Source organism: Rana temporaria, chromosome 11 (assembly GCF_905171775.1).
Source record: "Rana temporaria chromosome 11, aRanTem1.1, whole genome shotgun sequence".
In the NCBI taxonomy this organism is placed as follows: domain Eukaryota; kingdom Metazoa; phylum Chordata; class Amphibia; order Anura; family Ranidae; genus Rana; species Rana temporaria.
Window position 1 is genome coordinate 116,894,224 of NC_053499.1, and position 20,693 is coordinate 116,914,916.

The 20,693-nt window shown below is 41.0% G+C and overlaps 1 protein-coding gene across 1 annotated transcript; it reads right to left on the minus strand.

Moving 5' to 3' along the window:
• Positions 1–1,384: 1,384 nt before the first annotated feature.
• Positions 1,385–19,668, minus strand: FOSL1 (FOS like 1, AP-1 transcription factor subunit). Its single transcript, XM_040328907.1, has 4 exons — positions 19,462–19,668; positions 7,613–7,807; positions 4,002–4,109; positions 1,385–2,342 (listed from the first exon to the last, which is right to left on the minus strand). Exons 1-4 carry the CDS (start codon positions 19,615–19,617, stop codon positions 1,902–1,904), a joined length of 900 nt encoding a protein of 299 aa, XP_040184841.1. The 5' UTR covers positions 19,618–19,668; the 3' UTR covers positions 1,385–1,901.
• Between the last annotated feature and the right edge of the window lie 1,025 nt (positions 19,669–20,693).

Consider the following 20,693-nt stretch of genomic DNA (forward strand, 5'->3'; position numbering starts at 1 on the left):
TGCGCAGAACGTCCGGCGCGGGAGCGCGCCTAATTTAAATGGTACACGCCCCATTTGAATTGGGCGGGCTTGCGCCGGACGCGTTTACGATACACCGCCGCAAGTTTACAGGTAAGTGCTTTGTGGATCGGGCACTTACACTGAAAACTTGCGGCGGAGTAACGTAAACGGGTTACGTTACACGGACGCAATTCTACGTGAATCTGGCCCTTAGTATCTACCAGTAGCTGTTGATAGTGGAAGTTTTTTCCAAATGAACACAAAACCAGGACAGCTGAAGAAAACACATTCACACTTGTGAGGACGCTGAGCAGGTGCCAGATGGGAGGTGTTACATCCCTAAAGGGGCAAACCTTCAGTTTTCTATGTGCCTAGTACCCATTTCTCCTGTAGGTAGCATTAGAACTCTAGGTTTCTTGCTATTAAGCTGTATCCCTAAATAGATGATAGAGAAAAAAAGATTTGACTATATATACACTTTAAAGGGCTTGTAAAGGCTCGTGTTTTTTCACCTTAATGCATCCTATGCATTAAGGTGAAAAAACACCTGGCAGTCACCAGCCCCCCAGCCCCCCCCCCATTTTACTTACCTTAGCCCCGTCATCTCCTCTGCGCATCCCCGTCCTTCTCTCTATGGACACCATATTAATGACTCAGGAGCGCGCCCGCAAGGTAACCCCCTCGGGAGAACGCTTCTCCTAGGGGGTTATCTAATGCAGGAAGAGGGACCCCAGAAGAGGATGTTCGGGACCACTCTGTGCAAAACGAGCTGCACAGTGGAGATAAGTATGTTTTTTATAAAACAAAGCTTTAGTATGACATTAAGTTCCTTTATGAAATACATTTCAGTTGATGGCTTTTTACAAACATATGTTTTTTTTTGGGGGTGCTTTTTTTTTCTTTTAAAAGCTCTTTGGTGGGTGGTTACCTGGTTTTGACCCCTTCTTCCGCATTCTCGCCTCTTAGGCAACTCTTCCTCTTTACAGTTAGCATCTGCATTAAGTCTCATATCCTGGTTATTCCAGGAGTAATGGCTGCCTCACCCAAGAGTCAACGTATCATTGTATGTGATTACAAAATCACATTGAATGCTAATAATTTCCTGAGATCCAGCAGTACTCAATCTGTATGTCAATCTGTATGTTTATCAAAGGATGAAGTTCGAAACTTCAATATGGCTCTTTGGAAGTATAACCTTACATAAACCAATATTTTGTGTGTCGTTTTTCTGTATCCTGTCTTTCATTGTCCCAAAAACCCATGAAAACCATGCATTACTTTACTAAAATATGTATATTTATTTCCGATATGTGTTGATTATTTTATCCCTAACACATGCTGATTTGAGAATTTACCACCAACAGATTGTACACCAAGTCAAAAATATGAAATAAAAAATGAATTTATTTGGGATGTGCTTTATTACTATTTCATTATCAAAATGTATACACTTTACCCCAAACAATAATCATACAAAAATATACTTTAATAAATACAAAGTAGACCGGCTCTGCCGTTACTTTTTTCCCAAATGCTTACTACGCTGTAACATAGTATAATTTCGGCTCTGCCGCTAACTTTTCTATTGACCATACCACAGTGGACATGCAGTTTTATGTTGGCTCTGCCTTTAACTGTGACCCTGTGCTCTTATATAGCTCTATTTCGGACTAAACTTGTGACCTTATAAAAGAAGGCCACGCATCTAACAAATTATAATGAAACAAATATATTTATAACAAACAAATGTAGGGAAAAGTGATAGCATGCTTTACTGTCAAAGTGAATCTGATCCTATATAGGGGGTCTACAACAATTTTAAGACTGGCATAGGTCTATCTGAAATCAGTTTAGACATAATGTAATACTCCTGAAGGCACCCTTCTCTCTCCAAGATCATTTTAAAGAGTCAATAAAGTCGGCGAGCTAAGGGACCCTGGACTTTGATCCCCGCTGCTATTGCTACTGCTAGTGCTGAGCTTGCGATGAGCTGTGGAACAAGATTCCTGAGGTCCAGGATAAGTGAACATCAAGCTTGGCGTGAAGGGTGTAATTGATGGTGTCTTCATCAAGGTAGGAGTGTGGAGAGCCTCTGGTTCAAGAATCGTGTCGCTAATCTCTATTCTTGGAAGTTTAACTTTGGAACTTCGTGCTGGTTCTTCATGTGGCTCGTCTTTAACAAATTTAGGAGAGCCATCTAGCTGGCTATTTTGTTGAGAGTGGGCCACTTTGCAGATTGGGTGGTGGGCGTCAAGAATCAGTTCAAGCTTATCTTTCTGTTTCTGCAGCTCTGCTATATCCTTTTGTAGAGTTGACTTTTCTTCTTCCAGCTTGTCTGTTTCCTGAAAATGATGAAAAAAATATTGAGTTTGATTTTCTACAATTCCAATTTAAATATCTCTCTCTCTCTCTCTCTCTCTCTCTCTCTCTCTCTCTCTCTCTCTCTCTCTCTCTCTCTCTCTCTCTCTCTCTCTCTCTCTCTCTCTCTCTCTCATTGCTTGTGATGGAGAGTATGACAATTACATAAACTATTTTGCAATTCTGTGATTCTATGATTCTGTGTGTCCAAGACTATAATAATTAATTATATGTGCCAGCATAGGGAACTGGAATGAGTAGGAAGAAATTGCATTTCCAATCAGAGAAAATTTTATTTTTAATGTATTCCTAAATGCATTAGAAAAATCTATTATAATGTACAGTGGTACAGGACCGTAAAGTGAAATAAAGATGGGAGACTTAATTTGGACTTTAGAAACAGCATTTGTCATATCCATATAGGAAAACCACTGTGATACCAAGTCTAGCAGGACTGTAACTTCACCTGTGATTAGGTTTAGAAGAGAGCAAGTGCAAAATCATTTCTCTTACACCCCTAACTCACAGACTGTACTTAGCTTGGAATAACAACTCCACTTTCTGAGGCCTCGTACACACGACCGGGGAACTCGTCGGAAAAGACACATCGTTTTCCTCGACGAGTTCCTTGTTAGGCTTGTCGAGGAACTCAACAAGCTTGCTTTGCGTACACACGCTCAAGACAAAATCCCCTCGTTCTCAATTGTGGTGACAAACAACACATACAATGGCAGGGTAAGTTTGATTCCACTGGCACAACCCTGGGGGCTGCTTTTGCTAATTTCATGTTACTGAGTGTTAAGTAAAAGTTTGGTAAGAGACGATTTGCACTTTTCAGTCTGTTACAGCGTCAAAAATGTGTTATCTCCATTACAAATGCTACTTTTACAGAAGGTGCGCTCCCATCTCATACTTTATTCTGAGCATGCGCGGGTTTCTTAGCATACACACGATCATGTTTCTCATCAAAAACCAGCCCGACGAGGAACACGATGAGGAAATTGAGACTCTGTCCTTGTTCTCTTTTTTCCTCGTCGAGTTCCTTGACAGTTTCCTCGATGAAAAACGTACACACGACCGGTTTCCTCGGCAAAAAAGCTCTCCCACCAAGTCTCTTGATGGATTCTATTGAGGAAAACAGTCGTGTGTACGAGGCCTCATCCATAAGCCAGAGACCGGACAGAAAATAAACAATTTATAAAGCAGTGTTATGGCATAACTGTGGCTATACCAGTGCATTTCTAAAGCACGGATGTGCTTTTTGCTTTGCTTGCTTGAGCGCTCAAAGCAATCAAAGCCCTATGTATTCTTTTGAAAAGGTGGAAAAGTCTCAAGAGGAGGAAACCTGTCATAATACTTTAACAGGTTAGGTAACCAGGCGTTGTGTTTTCTGCCATGATATGCTGAGAACACACCACAGGGCATCAGAGGTACCACGCAGCTCTGCATTTTATAAGTAAAAATATAAAATGCCATCGCAGTATGGGGTAATTGGAGTGATGTCCTGCAGTGTGTGGAGAGCAGATACCAATCTTTGTTTTAAAGGTATGAGTATCTACAGTTCCTGAAAGATGGCTAAAGGGAAAAGAATGACCCAAATGCTGACCACATCGCATTGCCCCAGTCAGGCTCTCTTCGCTTACCGCTTGAAGATAGTCAGTTAGCTCTTTACGACGGTTTCTGCACTTGGCAGCTGCAACCTTATTCCTCTCTCTTCGTACTCTTCTCCTCGCCTCTTCCTCTGGTGATATCTGAATAAAATATCAGTAAAAAACAATGCTCGTGAGTAAAGCATGCACACCTAAAAGTAATTAGGAAAATCAACAAAAAGTAGATAGCTAATTGTCTGAGTAACATCTGATTCATGCATTTATAAAGATATCCTGTTGTGTTGCAATGAGACGATTACTCAGTTTAAATACCTATATTACAGCTGTCCCACTATATTGAAGTATAGTGGTGTCAGAAGCTGGCAGTGCCACTGCTTACCCTGTGCTTTTACTATGTACATAGGTCACAGAGTATTAAGGGATGAATGAAGTGTACTTTCTTTATGAATGGAAGGATTGGCAGTGTGTGTGACCCAATGACTCAGTCATTAATGTTTATCCCGCTCCAATCTGTGGTTTGACACTCACATCCCAGCTTTTTTTCCCCATGACTCACCCCCTACTTCGACTATGAGTCGCCCGTCAACTGTTTCCGCGACATGTGCAATGCTTCTTACTGCAGGCACACACACCATTTTTTAACTCTTCAAGGGCTCGCCCATAGACAACAATACCATCAACTTTGATAGTGAAAAAACCTTGTCAATTTAGCAAAATGGTGAACATTACAAAGGCATGGGCATTTAACAGAGGACTAGCTAAAATGTACCCATTTACTACACTAGAGAAATGTAAGCCGACCTCAATGCACTAATTGGACAACTATGTGGCAGATGAGGTTTTATGTTGATAAATGTAAAGTTATGTATTTGGGGGCTAATAATATGCATGCATCATACATACTAGGAGTACAACTGGGGGAATCCGTAGTGAAGAAGGATCTGAGGGTTTTGGTAGATCATAAGCTCAAAAATGGCATGCAATGCCAAGCTGCAGTTTCCAAAGTGAGCAAAGTCCTTTCTTGTATTAACCTGCCTGGTGGTATCCCCGAGCGTGACTCGGGGTGTTTTTTTCATGCTGCGATCGGTATCCCCGAGTCACGCTCAGGGTAGCTGTGCAGAGTGTGCAGTGGCGCGGCTTACCTGCTCGCAGCATCCACAGACAAGTTACTCACCTTGTCCCTGGATCCTGTGATGCCTCCCCGCTGTGTGAGCGAGCGGGTCCTCCTCGCTCGATTCACAGTGTCCCCGTGTGCCGCCGATCTCCGTTCCCTGCGACGTTACGACGCACAGGGGCGGAGAACGGCGCCAAATTCAAAAAAGTAAATAAACACAATACACACAGTATACTGTAATCTTATAGATTACAGTACTGTATGTAAAAAATACACACACCCCTTGTCCCTAGTGGTCTGCCCAGTGCCCTACATGTTATTTTGTATAATAAAAACGATTCTTTCTGCCTGAAAACTGTAAATTGTCCAAAAGTGTCCCTTTATGTCAAATATGGTTTTAGAGCAGCTAGAAAACAGCGATAATAAATTATAATCACTTGCAGAATTGTGCGATAGCGATTTGTGGGGAAATACGTCATAAGAAAAATAAAAGTAATGACAGCGACAATTCTGCAACCGAGCAAATTTCAGTGATTTTGAGTTGATTACATTATTGAATAATTTTTATTATAATTATATTATTATTTGTTATAATTATTTATAATTATTTAATATATTATAATTTATAATGTTGTTTTAAAAAAAAATCATACCCGGGATGCCTACAAGACTCTTGTTTGGTCAGATTTAAGTGAGTTATTCCTAAAAATTACAGACCTACAGTATAAAACGCCAAATTTCCTTGCAAAATAATTGTACTGCTTTTGGTACGTAATTCCAGACATAATCATACCGCCAGGGAGGTTAAGAGAGGTATGGACTCCAGAGAGAGAGATATAATTTTGCCCCTGTTCAAATCATTAGTAAGACTTCAGCTGGAATATGCAGTTCAGTTTTGGGCACCAGTTCTCAAAAAGGATATCAGGGGGATTGGAGAAAGTACAGAGAAGGGCAACCAAACCGATAAGAGGCACAGAGGAGCTCAGCTATGAGGAAAGATTAGAGGAACTGAATTTATTCTCTCTTGAGAAGAGGAGAATAAGGGGGGATATGATCAACATGAGGTGGTTCTGGCCAGCTCAGTAGATTGCTTTAAGAAAGGCCTGGATACTTTCCTAAATGTACATAACATAACTGAGTACTAACATTTATGGGTAAAGTTGATCCAGGGAAAATCCAATTGCCTCTCGGGGGATCAGGAAGGATTTTTTTCCCCTTCTGTAGCAAATTGGATCATGCTCTGTTGTTTTTTTTGCCTTCCTCTGGATCAACTGTGGGTATATGGGATTGTACGATATTTTTTATTTTATTTTAATTTTTTTATGGTTGAACTGGATGTACTTGTGTCTTTTTTCAACCTGACTAACTATGTAAGTATTCAACTATGTAACTATGTTAGTGAAATTCTATAAAGTACTCTATATAAAAAGGTAAGGCCAATTACAGTATTGCAGTATAAGGTAAGGCATATTACAATATTTTAAAAAAAAAATGTTTTTACAAAATAATCCTCATTTGTAAGTATATATGCATAAAGACTTGGCCTCTTACTTGGAAAAGCGTAACAGGCAAGTACTGACAGCATGTAGGGGGGGGGGGGTAAGCATAAGGGGAATAATGCGGGATAACAGGGTCCTAATATCCCCTCTAATTCAGTCGCACTATGCAATTTCTTGCAAAACCTGGGCACTTCAAGGTACATCTTTTTGTAAAATAGAGTGATTTATAGATGTTGAACTTTCCAGAAATTTTTCATCTGTCATGTTAAAAGTCCAAAACCTGACTCGGATCTTAGTCAACTCTACTCATGGGATTATCCCATATATCTGTACAAAAATGATAATATGCAAAGAATAGTACCCATACCAACAACTACTCAACAAATCAGCCTATAGCCGCTTTTCTCAACCTTTTTTTTTAACTATAGAGTACTTCCCACTCTTGTACTGAATTAATCTAATCAGGCAATTATGTTGTGCTCACATATGCCTAGTGAAGATTTGGCAGTGAAGATGGAGGCTATACCAATTAATGCCTAATTAATGCCCCATTGCAGAAGCACAGGAATGGAAATAGAAATGATACGACTCCAAAAACGCAGCTAAGATTTCAGCTAAACCATTCAGTCAAATGTGGTTTTCTCCAATTTATGCAGCTTCTCCTTAAAATATGCAAGATTGTGCAACCCTTTGAAAGACTGACATCTACACACACAAACCACATTCTGCTGCAATAAGTGATGTGTCAGTGCAAATTTACTATATGAAGATAACTGCACATTTTTAAGAATAATTTACATTTTGTTTTCAGTGCCGTAGAGCTTAACCAATTATATAGAGTTAGTACTTGTTTTGTTACAGCTATACCCACATTTTGCATGTGTCAAAGATGTCACAAGAACATATTACCATAGTGTTAATACAGGAACATATAGATAGAATACATATCTGGTTGTTCATTATCGCAGTGCTATTTTTATTAAGACCACCGTAGGCTTTGCGAAAAAGTTAACAAACAAGAGAATACTTACATGTTCACCGCCACGTCTTCTTGCCATATTCAAGACTCCGCTCATGCTTCTGATGACACCATGACGAGGGCTAGGGTATGGCGGTAAGGCTAATGATCGAACACTAGGCTGGACCATCCAGTTTAGATCTTGATTTGAGGTTATTGCATTTAATGTTGGGATGAAATGACTGGAAGATGTGTGCGTTGTGTATTTCTGTAAATGAGAAAGAAAATATATTATAATAATATATACTGTATATACACATAGAACAAATGCATCAATACAGCTTTGGTAGTGTGAATATAATTCTTAATATGTTGCCGCTACTGACAACCTGTGGCATTGTTAAAGAAACATGGAAGATACCACTGCTGACCATCTCCTTATGAACATGGTAGCTGCCTTGCTGCCAAGCTGATCAAGGGATTTAAAAAAAAATTTAAGTCCTTGTGCAGTTGCAAGTATGCAGACAAGGCATTCTAACTTTATTTGGAATATGCTTGTTCCAGGTCTCTCAGGCCTCGTACACACGGCCGAGGAACTCGACATGCCAAACACATCGAGTTCCTCGGCCAGTTCAGCACTGAAGCCGACGAGGAGCTCGGCGGGGCGAGAGCTCCCATAGAACAACGAGGAAATAGAGAACATGTTCTCTATTTCCTCGCCGAGCTCCTCGTCGGCTTCCTCGGCCGAAAGTGTACACACGGCCAGGTTTCTCGGCAGAATTCAGCCAGAAACTCGGTCGGAAGCTGAATTCTGCCGAGGAAACTGGTCGTGTGTACGAGGCCTCAGAGTACTGAAGCCAGCCAAGAAACTAGCATTTTCAGAATATCAGCAATGGCAACACCCATATTACTCCTTGTTCATGTTATGGAATGATTTAGGTTAATAAGTGGCCTGACTTACTAAAGGAGTTGAGCATCTTCACACAATAAACTGTGAAAATATTCACTTTAATGTTCCCGCAATGTAAAAAGCAAATTCCTGTCTGCTTTTAATAGCCAATCATGTGCAGATGCAAGCAAGAAATTGCTTTTTTTTACATAACTAGATAACTGAAGTGACCCCAAAATCAGTGATATATACTTGTAATCACAGATTTATTGGAAAATGGTCATCCATATTTAGATTTCTGGTCAATAAATCATTAATGAGGGTCCGTGTTTCTACTTTAGTCCTTTTCACAAAAAAATTTGACTATTTTTTCAAAGAAATTCACAATACTCCTCAATCCCCTGACATTTTACAGTTACACAAGAGGTTCACTATGCTGCTCAAATACTTTTCTTAACCTCTAAAACCCCTATTTCTTTTTTTCCTAAACTCCCCACATTTTCCCCTTCCCCTTCTACTAATGTATATCTAATTATTATTTAATGTTTAGGTAAATAGTAGTAATAGTGATTTAGACTTGATATTCGCTAGTAAATGATCCAGTTGTTTTAACATATTGCTATGATTTAGCATTACTTAGTAGCACTGGGCCAGATTCACAAACAGCGGGCGCAACATAACTTTTTCTATTTAAGTTACACCGCCGCAAATTGTCCAAGTTAGTGCCCGATCCACAAAGCACTTACCTGGAAATTTGCGGCGGTGTATCCTAAATCAGTCCGGCGCAAGGCGGGCCAATTCAAATGGGGCGAGTCCCATTTAAATTAGGCGCGCTCCCGCGCCGGACGTACTGCGCATGCTCCCGATGCTATTTTCCCGATGTGCTTTGCGTTACGTTACGTTGCGCCGAGTTTTGTGAATCGCGACGGGTAAAAAAGAGATGCGGCGGGAAAAAAAAAAAAATTTTAAAAAATTTGACAGCGACGCTGGAAAGACGGGTATACTTTTACATGGTGTACTAACTTTACACTTTGTAAAAGCAGCCCTATCTTTGCGACGGCAAACGAACACTTACGGCGACTTCACGAAGGGAAAAACCTTTGTGGATCTCCGTAAGTGCTAATTTGCATACCCGACGCTGGTTTACGACGAGAAATGCCCCCAGCGGCGGCCGCGGTACTGCATCCTAACATCCGACAGTGTAAAACAATTACACTTGTCGGATCTTAGGGATATCTATGCGTAACTGATTCTATGAATCAGCCGCATAGATAGAAACAGGGATACGACGGCGTATCAGCAGATACGCCGTCGTAACCCTTTTGTGGATCTGGCCCATAGTGCCTAAATATGTGACATCATTTTTAATGTGTGTATGGATGTTTGTATGTATGCGTACTTATATTTGTATGTATAAATGTAGATATGGATGTATATATTTTTATGAATCATTTATGAATACATATTATGGATTTATATATTTATATTTTATTATTACTACTAAATGTGTCTTGAATTAGTCCAGATGAATGAAACGCAGATTCCCGAAGCGTGTCGGCTCTTCTGGAACCTTCACTACATATTCCTGCTGTATAAAACTTGTTGTTGTATAGAACATTTCTTTGGACATGGGCATTGCCCATTTTTATGTCGTGGAGCCCTCACATTCCCATTGTATCTCTACATAGTGAGCAGCTTACTATTTCTACTCTAAATTGACTAAGCACCTCATATCATCAAGGTTTTACTATAAACAGTGTAGAAAATCAGAATCCTCACTCTAAACAGAGGGCCAGATTCACATAGAGATACGACGGTGTATCTCCTGATACACCGTCGGATCTCTGAGTTTCGTCGGTCGTATCTATGCGACTGATTCATAGAATCAGTTACGCATAGATATGCCTAAGATCCGACAGGTGTAACTGTGTTACACCGTCGGATCTTAGGCTGCAATTCCAGGCCGGCCGCTAGGTGGCGTTTCGGTTTATTTACGCAACGAATATGCAAATGAGGAGATAAGCCCATTCAGTTTGCGTTCGGCTTTTTCCGGGTCTATGAGGCGCAGCCAATGTTAAGTATGGCCGTCGTTCCCGCGTTGAGATTTATAAAATTTACGTTGTTTGCGTAACTCGTCCGTGAATGGGGCTGGATGCCATTTACGTTAACGTCTAAACCAATGACGTCCTTGCGACGTCATTTAGCGCAATGCACGCTGGGTAAATTTGCAGACGGCGCATGCGCTATTCGATCGGCACAGGAACGCGCCTGATTTGAATAGTACACTCCCCCTAGCCGCGGAATTTGAATAAAGCCGGGGGATTTACGATACGCCGCCGCAAGTTTTGAGGTAAGGGCTTTGTGAATTACCCACTTGCCTCAAAAACTTGCGGCGGCGGATCTTAAATCAGATAGGTTACGCGGATCTAAAGATCCTCTAACCTATGTGAATCTGGCCCAGAGAGTTTGCTATTCATTCTTTCCAATAAAAATGTATTTTCCAAGTTGCTAGGAAAAACGACCCTAAAATGAATCTACAATGATGTAAATGGCTCCTTATGTAATACAAATGTCAAACAGAAAAATGTCATAACTATAAATAGAGATAGAATGTTCTGGGTGAATTTTGCAGTTGTTATATAATGATATCCTTTTATTCTTAAAGTAAACCTTTTCTTTCATTGTACTATATCAGTCTAAATACAATGCCATACTTAGGTGCCTGCAGATACCCTTAAATAGCATATCAAAGGCCCCAGAAGCCTCTAAACCTGGGGCATTCTAACAAGCAAATCTTGACTTTTGCAAGGAAAGACTTTGGCTGCCTTTCCACTCTGACCTCTCATAGCATGTCGCTGAATATTGAGACCGTATATCACATTCAAGGGCCCATAAAGAGCTACTGAAGACTGGAGAGTAAAGACCAGCCGTCAACTTTTTTTAGTAAAGTCAACATTTACAAAGTAGAGTTCCTCTGGGTTGGAGGTTAGGGTGCCCAAAGTGCTGTTTAAAAGTATGTGTAGACACCTGAGGATTTATATTGCATTTCGGTCTCTACAGCAATGTTTCTCAACCTTTTTTCAGTCAAGGTACCCTATAAAATTCTGCACAATATCGAGGCACCCCATTCTAAAATTTTTAAAAACGTAACATTTTACATAATGCAGCAGCATTCACACACGTAGGACACCCAATGTTAGAGGTGATTTATTCTTCCAGAGTAAACACACCTTTGCACACTGGTACTGACTAGTATTCTCGTGTTTCTCTTCTTTTTCAGGCTCTCTCCCTCACTCACCTAATGTGACCATAGTGCTGATGGGGAGGGGCAAACAAGGTAATTGTGCAGGGAACCAACGTCTCCCGTACACACCAATGACATCATTGGTTGTTAGAACACCTGTGGCTAAAAGGTTGTAATGGTACACAATGAAAACCTGTGGCTTTGTGTAACTAACAGGCAGGCTTGATCCACCCACTGGCTCGAATACAATTTTTGGGCAATTTTTAGGCATTATTCCAAAGCACCCCTGTAGAAACCTGAAGGTACCCCAGGGTGCCTGGGCACCCTGATTGAAAAACATTGCTCTTTATTTAGATAAAGTAAAGTTTCATGCTAAACAAAATAAAAAAATTATTAATCTGAGTATATGTTTGTGTGCGTACACCCAAGCTACATTCAGTTTTAGGTCCATTCCCTTATGCTGGTCTTACTTAAAAAAAAAAGATTTGATAAGATAGTGAAACAAGGGTCAGCCTGATGCCTATGTTGCCAATCTGCAAAAAGTTTGGGTATGGTTAATAAAAAAATCATGATTGTACAGTGACCCTTAGTAAATAGGAGAGTTGCATGATTGCCAGAACAGGCCTGAGTATAAAGGCAGGCTTTTTAACGCACCAGATTATGTGTATTAATCTGATTGAGTACTGTGATGGACCCCCGTACTCAAGATGAGTCTGTCCACCGTATCGCTCCTCTGTCCAGTACCTCACAATCCAAGACCCCGTAGCTTTCCCATTCACTAGTCGTAGCTCAGTGTAGGGTCAGTGTAGGGCAAAACATCAGACAGTTTATTAGAACCAGAATACAAGTCTTATATACAGTTAAAGAGAAGGAGGTTCCTACCTCCTGCTCATATTACTCTAACAATACACAGAAACATAAATTAACATGAGCTAATTAACTAATCCATTAAAGCAGCCGATGTGACTCCCTAACTACAATACACAATATCAAACATATCTACACAGAACTCCTTCATACAATTGCAGGGTTAATTGGCACAAGCAACAATGGGTGAAAGACTCTTAGAAACTATCCTAGACTCATTTACATTATAACAGACAACAAACAGACAGGTGGCTGGTCTTGACATCTGCATATTGTAACAGTATGTGTCCCAACATTATGAATCAGTCACTATTTCTAATATGACATAAACATGGTTCCCAGAGTCTGTGTGTCTTGGGGGGACACGGACCTAAATCCAAAGTAACACCACCTCGAGGGTCCCCAGGCTTACAGCTCACAAAGAGCACTGTTCCCCCAAATGCCAGGGCCCATAATCGCAAGGAAAGAGGCTAGCAAGAGCCCCAAAAGCCTCTGTCCCAGGTGAGTCTATCACAAGTACTATATGGCAATCCTGTGTATTGATACTTGGGATGACACCTAAGATCAGCAACAGAAGACATATGGACAATTACTAAAACATACTGAAAATCAAGAACACGTCTTCTGATCGCGTTGTAAACTCTTATTTTGTGAGTCGCATATGTACGCAAATATTGTATTTAGGACATTCTGTACAAAATGTTTATTACGTAAGGAATGAGTCATGAACAGTATCTATCACCTTGGGCTGGGAGGAAGACCCTAGTAATAAGAACATTACACATGAAAGTAATATAGAATCAAGTATTGATCCACCAAATTTATTACAGACCATATTCCAATCAACAATAAAAAAAAAAACAGAAGTATGGCCAAAGCTTTTTTAGCCATACTTCTCCTGTGGGTCACAGGAGTGCACCTAGTTCTGCACTCATGTGACCCAGATTAAGCCAACAGCTGTCTGCTGACTTCACAGAGACAGTCTAAGCTCTGCAGGGATTCCGACAATAATGTCCGGATCCACCCGGTTTCCTGACCAGAATCTATCTCAGCCTCTCAGGTAGCCTCTGGGAACCTGAGCAAGCCATTGCCATTCCCTCAACACAGTGCCGATCCTGACCTCCCTGGGGCCCTAAGCAAAATGACATGGCACATTAAAAATGAGAAGCGGGGGCGCTGACGACAGTGACATGTGACATTAAAGAAAGTTGAGAAGCGGGGGGAGGGGGTGTTCTGCTGTCGGAAATTACATCTTACATTAAATTGAGAATAAGGGGGTGCTGACTTATTACCTCTACTCCCATGCAGCCAGCGAGTTGAGAAGCAGGGTGAGGGGGCGAAAATGACTTCTCACCAGGCGGGGCCTCTAGTAATTTGGGGGGCAGCTATGCGGGGCCCTTAGGCGGATTGCATAGTTAGCCTATAGGGCGGATCGGCCCTGCCTCCACAGCTAGGCACTCCAGTGAGCGCTGGAAAGGGAGGAGTAAAGAGCCAGTGACTGAGGCCCCGTACACACGACCGAGTTTCTCGGCAGAATTCAGCCAGAAACTCGATCGGAGCTGAATTCTGCCAAGAAACCCGGCCGTGTGTACACTTTCGGCCGAGGAAGCCGACGAGTTCCTTGTCAAGCCAAATAGAGAACATGTTCTCTATTTACTCGTTGTTCAATGAGGAAAGTTGGTCGCCGAGATCCTTGGCGGCTTCACACAGAACTCGACGAGCAAAACGATGAATTTTGCCCGTCGAGTTCCTCGGACGTGTGTACGGGGCCTGACAATCACTGCTCTTTGGTCACTGAAGGACAAGAACTGAGTAGTGATAAGCGATCTTTGATTGGGTGGTTCTCAGTCTTAGCCCACTTTCACATTGGGCTGATTTGGAATGCGATTTATGTCAAATAGCATGCCAAATCGGCGGCTATTGCTGGCAATGGCACCAACCAAACACTGACTTTTTAGCGCTGCAGCAATTCACAACAGTAGTTCCTGTACTACTTTTGGTGACTTCGAGGGCAATTTGAATAGATATCTGTGCATGAACCTGCACAGATGTCTGTCAAATCGTACCCAAAGTCAGACTGTGTTGTCGGTCTGAAATCGTGCGAGTTCAGCTGAACTTGCACGATTTCTACCCTGCATCAGTGGGAACCTGAGCTCAGAGGTGGCGGGGGACAAATGCAGCATGGGTCTGAAGCTGCATCTGTCCCCCGCCGCCTCCAAAGCCTCATACACACGGTTCGATTGTTGGAAGAGTATCGTCTGCTTACAGACTGTTGTCCTAAATTCTTACTGTTAGTACGCTCCTTTTGACACACGATCGGTTCATCCGATGAAAACGGACTGATGGATTTTTTCATCAGATATCCGATGAAGCTGACTTTCATCAGTCGTACCTACACACCATCAGTTAAAAAAACGATCGTGTCAAAACGTGGTGACGTAAAACACAACGACCTGCTGAGAAAAATGAAGTTCAATGCTTCCAAGCATGCGTCGACTTGATTCTGAAAATGCGTGGATTTTTAACCGATGGACGTGCCCACAGACGATCGTTTTTTTCTATCGGTTTTTTAACCATCAGATAATTTTAAAACAAGTTCCTAGTTTTTTCACCGATGGATAAAAAACCGATGGGGCCCACACACGATCGGTTTGTCTGACGACAACCGATCGTGTGTACGCGCCATTACACTGTGGAATGATAACAACTTTGTATTAGGAGGGAAGACTTCCTTAAAGAAAATCTGTTCTGTCTAGTAGCAAATGTATCAAGGGTTTAATGGAAGCAGTCGTTATTTATCTACAGTAAAACCTTGGTTTGCAAGCATAATTCGATCCAGAAACATGCTTGTAATCCAAAGCACTTGTATATCAAAGATTTTTTTTTTACAGGGTATAAAAGAGAAGAGAGGCACCTATAAGTGTAGCAATATGTTGCTAAATGTTGTACCTTCATTAAATGTAACCATATTGCTACACTTATGCTGGCCATACACGGGTCGAGTTTCAAAAGAACTTTCTTTCAAAAATCTTATCTAAGAATTTTTGTTCATTTTTCGCATCATCAGTGGGCTGCAGCAACAGCCGATTTTCGGGTGCCCATCGAATTTTAATAATCCAACATGTTGGATATTTTTTTTAAAAACTAATGGTTTTCTAATCAATGATGGGAGAATCGTGCGAGAAATGTAATAAAAAAAAAGATGCGCATGGGCAAGAAACGAGGGTTCCTGGAAAGAAACGAGGGTTCCTGGAAAGAAACGAGGGTTCCCAGACACAAAAAATTTTTTCTGTAGGAACATGAGGTGAAATTGAAGGTTTGGTCGGTCGAATTTAGAAATCAATGGTGGCATCATCGGATCAGAAAAACGTAAAAAATTTCTGTTTTTTAAAAGAAAGTTCTTTCGAAATTCGACCTGTGTATGGCCAGCATTAGAGGTTCCTCTCTTATTTTTTATACTCAGTTGTGACATGACTCTACTCTTATATCAAGACATTGCTTGTATATCAAGGCAAAATGTATTAAAACATTTTTCTTGTCTTCCAAAACGCTCTCAAACCAAGTTACTCTCAAATTGATATGAATGATTTTTATAGTTAAAGTGGAGGTCCGGGAAAAAAAAAATTAAAAGCCAGTAGCTGAACACTTACCTGTCCTGCTGTCCCTCGATGTCGGCACCGCAGCTGATGTTTTCATCAGCTGTCGGGTGCTGCCACCACCATTGCGGGTGAGGGAACCCGTCAGTGTAGCCTTTCGGCTTCACGCTAGAAACCCTACTGCGCATGCTCGAGGCCCCGCTCCTCTCTCCTATTAGCCCGACTTCCAGGGGAGGAGGAGGAGGAGGGAGCCCAGCGGTGAATTCACTGCCGCGTCTCGGCCGAGGCTGGACTCCCCGAAGTGGGAAAGGATACCTGTCAAAGATGCCTGTCAAAAGGTGCCAATTGTGGCACCGGAGGGGGGGAGGAATCCGATGAGCGGAAGTTCCACTTTAGGGTGGAGCTACGCTTTAAGAATGTCTCTATTTATTTCTGTCTAGATGACTGTGACCCAATGGGATTTATTCTGTGGGCCTTAGCTATAATTTAAAGGACAGGTGCAGCTTGATTCTCACTGTATATATACATTTATAATCCCTTACCAATCATAATTAAGTGGCTAACCACATATGTAAATGAGTAACAGTGTTCAGGCGATTGGAGTGTGCATTGTTAATGACACTTCCTTTAGCACTACACAATTATAAGTATACAGATGCTTTTTTATTAGCAAGGCCACCCCACCAACAGCATATTTACAAATTAATTGACTGTAGGAATTAATAAAGGTCAACTCCAACCCCCCCACTTTTTTTGTATTTTGTCATTCACAAAAAAACATGCTCACACACCCAGTGATCCAGAGGTATTCTGTAGATATCTGATATGTTGCTCACACTAATTCTAACAATCTCTTCTCCTTCTGTGATGTCATCAGAGGGCGAGCTGTCTATTCCGGGTTCTTGCAGCTGGCCTCCTGATGACGGGCAAAGGGAAGTTGGCCTTCGGATGACACAGAACATGTGCAGTAGAATAACCTGTGACCTCCTGGGCTGTGTGGATATCCCAAGATGCTGTGCCAGAGAAACTTCATTCTTGCACATGTGAAGCCTCGTACACACGACCGAGTTTCTCGGCAAGAACCAGCAAGAAACTTGCTGGGATTTTTTTTTTGCCGAGGAAACCGGTCGTGTGTAAATTTTTCGACGAGGAAACTATCGAGGATCCCGTCGAGCCAAAAAGAGAGCATGTCTTATTTTCCTCGACGGGAATGGAGCAACTTGCCTTGTCGAGTTCCTCGACAGCCTAATAAGGAACTCGATGAGGAAAATGATGTGTTTCGCCCGTCGAGTTCCTCGGTCGTGTGTACGAGGCTTGAGAATCAAAAATGTTGGGTGAGAGAATAAAAAAATAAAAAAAATGTGATTTTGATTTTGAGAGGAGACGTCGGAAGATATCCCAATTTTAGTTATATTTCTGTAAATTATATCATTCACCATCTTCTTCTGGGTCTCCCACTGGATGCAGGCATCACAGGGGGTTCTCCCTTTCCCTACTTTTTCCTTTTTGTTAATTGTATCAATAGGAGTAAGGCTGCATTCACACCTGAGCGACAAAACGCCGAACGCTTCTGCCGCTAGAGGGGAGAATTCCCATTGCTGTCTATGGAGATGGTTCACATCTCATAGACGCCGAACGCCTGTCGCCTGAAAAAAAGTCCCGGACCCTTTTTTTCAGGCGACAGTGGCGTTTTCCCATTGACAGCAATGGGAAGACTTTTGAAAGAAAAAAAAAAAATGAAAGTTTCATAATCGCGGCAAAATACGCCGCTACCGCCGAACGCGCCTGTCGCTCAGGTGTGAATGGACTCTAAATAACAAGAGAAGCTAGATCAGGCTTTCTCATCCAGGGTTCCTTCAGAGTTTTCTAGGGGTTCCTTGAGTAATTTTTTCTCCTCAAATAACCACAAGTAACCACCGACACCAATTATCTTTTTATCTATGGCCCCGTACACACGTCCGAGGAACTTGACGGGCAAAACACATCGTTTTGCCCGTCGAGTTCCTTGTGAAGCCGCCGAGGATCTCGGCGAGCCGAAATTTGCCATTGAACAACGAGGAAATAGAGAACATGTTCTCTATTTCCTCGCCGAGGTCCTCGTCGGCTTCCTCGGCCGAAAGTGTACACACGGCCGGGTTTCTCGGCAGAATTCAGCTCTGAACCGAGTTTCTGGCTGAATTCTGCCGAGAAACTCGGTCGTGTGTACGGGGCCTCACTGTAAGGTGGAATTCTTCCCAATGACCACCAATGTAAGGAGTTTTCTCCCCTGTAACTATTACACTAATATACTGTGAGCTTTAGATATAACAATTAATAGCAGGGGCTCCCTGATCGCAGGAAAGTTAGTTCAAGGGTTCCTCCATGTAATAAAGTTTAGGAAAGGCGGAGCTAGACCCTTCTGCTGGATGAGGACTGAGGCTCCAAAATGTGTCAGGGTGGGGTCACAAGAAAAGGGGGCTGGACTAAGAAATACAACCGGGAGAACAAACTGGTGGATGAATGAAGTTTTAGGAATCTGGCAAAAACTTGGGTGGAGTGATCACTTACGTGCAAGTCATTCCTCGTCAGTGCAACAAAACTATTAGACTGGAAACTACATATAGTATATAAACTAGATAGACTATAAAACACACACAATGTATAAACTATAATATATAGACTATATACAGTATGTAAATGATAATATTTAGACTATAGACTATATATAGTATATAAACTATAATTTATAGACTATATATAGTATGTAAACGATAATATTCAGACTATAGACTATATATATAGTATATAAAATATAAAATATAGATTATATATAATGTATAAACTATATTATATAGAGTATAGACCTTAATATATAAGCTATAATATGTAGACTACAATATAGACTATATATAATGTATAAACTATAATGTATAGACTAGAAACTAAATAGATTTCAACTATAATATCCTACAGACAACAGACTATAAATCATATATAAACTACAATATATAGACTCTAAACTAAATATGATATATAATCTACAATATATATATAGACTATAAACTAAATATAATAGACTCTAAACTGTATATATATATATATATATATATACACAGTAGTATCATATAAAAGTGTAAAAAAGGGTAACAATATCTTAGTAAAGTATAATAAATGTGTAGGTAGCCATGATCAGTTCATTATAATAGTGACAGCTTACAATCATCACCATCATTTACTATAATCATCTAAATGACTCTAAACCCAAGCACATAGAATTTCCTGAGCTAGAATACATGTGTATATAATTCTGCACCCATTGTACATATGAAGGTAGAAGTAGTAGTCACCTGCTGGTGCTGGTGGTGGTCCTGTGGAGGTGTGTCTCTCATGCTGTGCCCCATACTGGCAGCCCCGTAGTGTGAGCTCCCGGAGTCCGGGCTGTGACTGCCGCTGCTGCACCCTAAGTCCTGCTGAGGGTAAGTCCCGGAGAAATCCCTGTACATGGTCCGCACACCCAGACTTCTCCTGATCACACTGACTCAGACATCAGCACAGCTTCATTTTATCAATGGGAACCTGGAAATCACAAGCCATAGGGGAGCCTTTCACCCCCAACACTTTCACACTTGTGTATTATGGCAGCGACAAGCCCCTGTTTATGACAGCGACCATTACTGTAATAATCGATCCAGTTTTAAGTTTTATTGGTCTGAAAGTTTTCTTTTATTTTTGTTAAAAGCAAAGGAAGAATAAAGCAACCCCCCCTTGTACTGGTGTCTTAGTTGGTACGATCCGGGTTTACCATCAGATGCATGACGCAGATGCCCTTATATGGCTCGTGTACTTCCTCCGAGAGGAAAGCCCTGTACAGCGCTGAGTGTTTTTTTTTTAACTCTGCTCTTTCCAGTGTGGAACGGAAAGTCGAGGTGACCTGATACAGGAGACACCGAGACACACCGACTTCGGGGAAATGATGCTTGTTTACTTATCAATCAGCCTGTTTATCTTCTTTATTATTTCTAACCTGTCGGTTTATGGGAAACATGTCTCCGTCCTATAGAGAGTATTGATACAGTTCTGGTATAGAACATTCAGTCATTCCACTGTTCAGGGATGGTGCTTGTTTATCTTTGTTACATCTATTTCTCTTACATTTATTATATCATTTACTGTTACATGTATTATTGTTACATTTATGATTATTATATCATTTACTGTTACATTTATTATTGTTACATATATTACTGTTACATTTATTATTGTTACATATATTACTGTTACATTTATTATTGTTACATATATTACTGTTACATTTATTATTATTATATCGTTTACTGTTACATTTATTATTGTTACATCTATATTACTGTTACATGTATGATTGTTACATCTATTACTGTTAGGCTTCTTTCACACTATGGATTGTATGTCCGTTTTATAATATCCGTATTACACCTATTAACGCACGTTTATTAATGGATTTAATAACGGATACATACGGATAAATATTTTACCATTCTTCCTTTATTGAAAACGGATAATGTTTATCCGTATATATCCGTATACATCCGTTATATCA

Bases quoted from the DNA above. Each gene is read 5' to 3' on its own strand.
- FOSL1 (XM_040328907.1), bottom strand. From the start codon at position 19,617: ATGTACAGGGATTTCTCCGGGACTTACCCTCAGCAGGACTTAGGGTGC. The intron at 7,808-19,461 runs GTGACTACTACT...TCTCATTTACAG, and splicing joins ACCACCACCAGCACCAGCAG to AAATACACAACGCACACATC. The intron at 2,343-4,001 runs GTAAGCGAAGAG...CATCATTTTCAG, and splicing joins TAACTGACTATCTTCAAGCG to GAAACAGACAAGCTGGAAGA.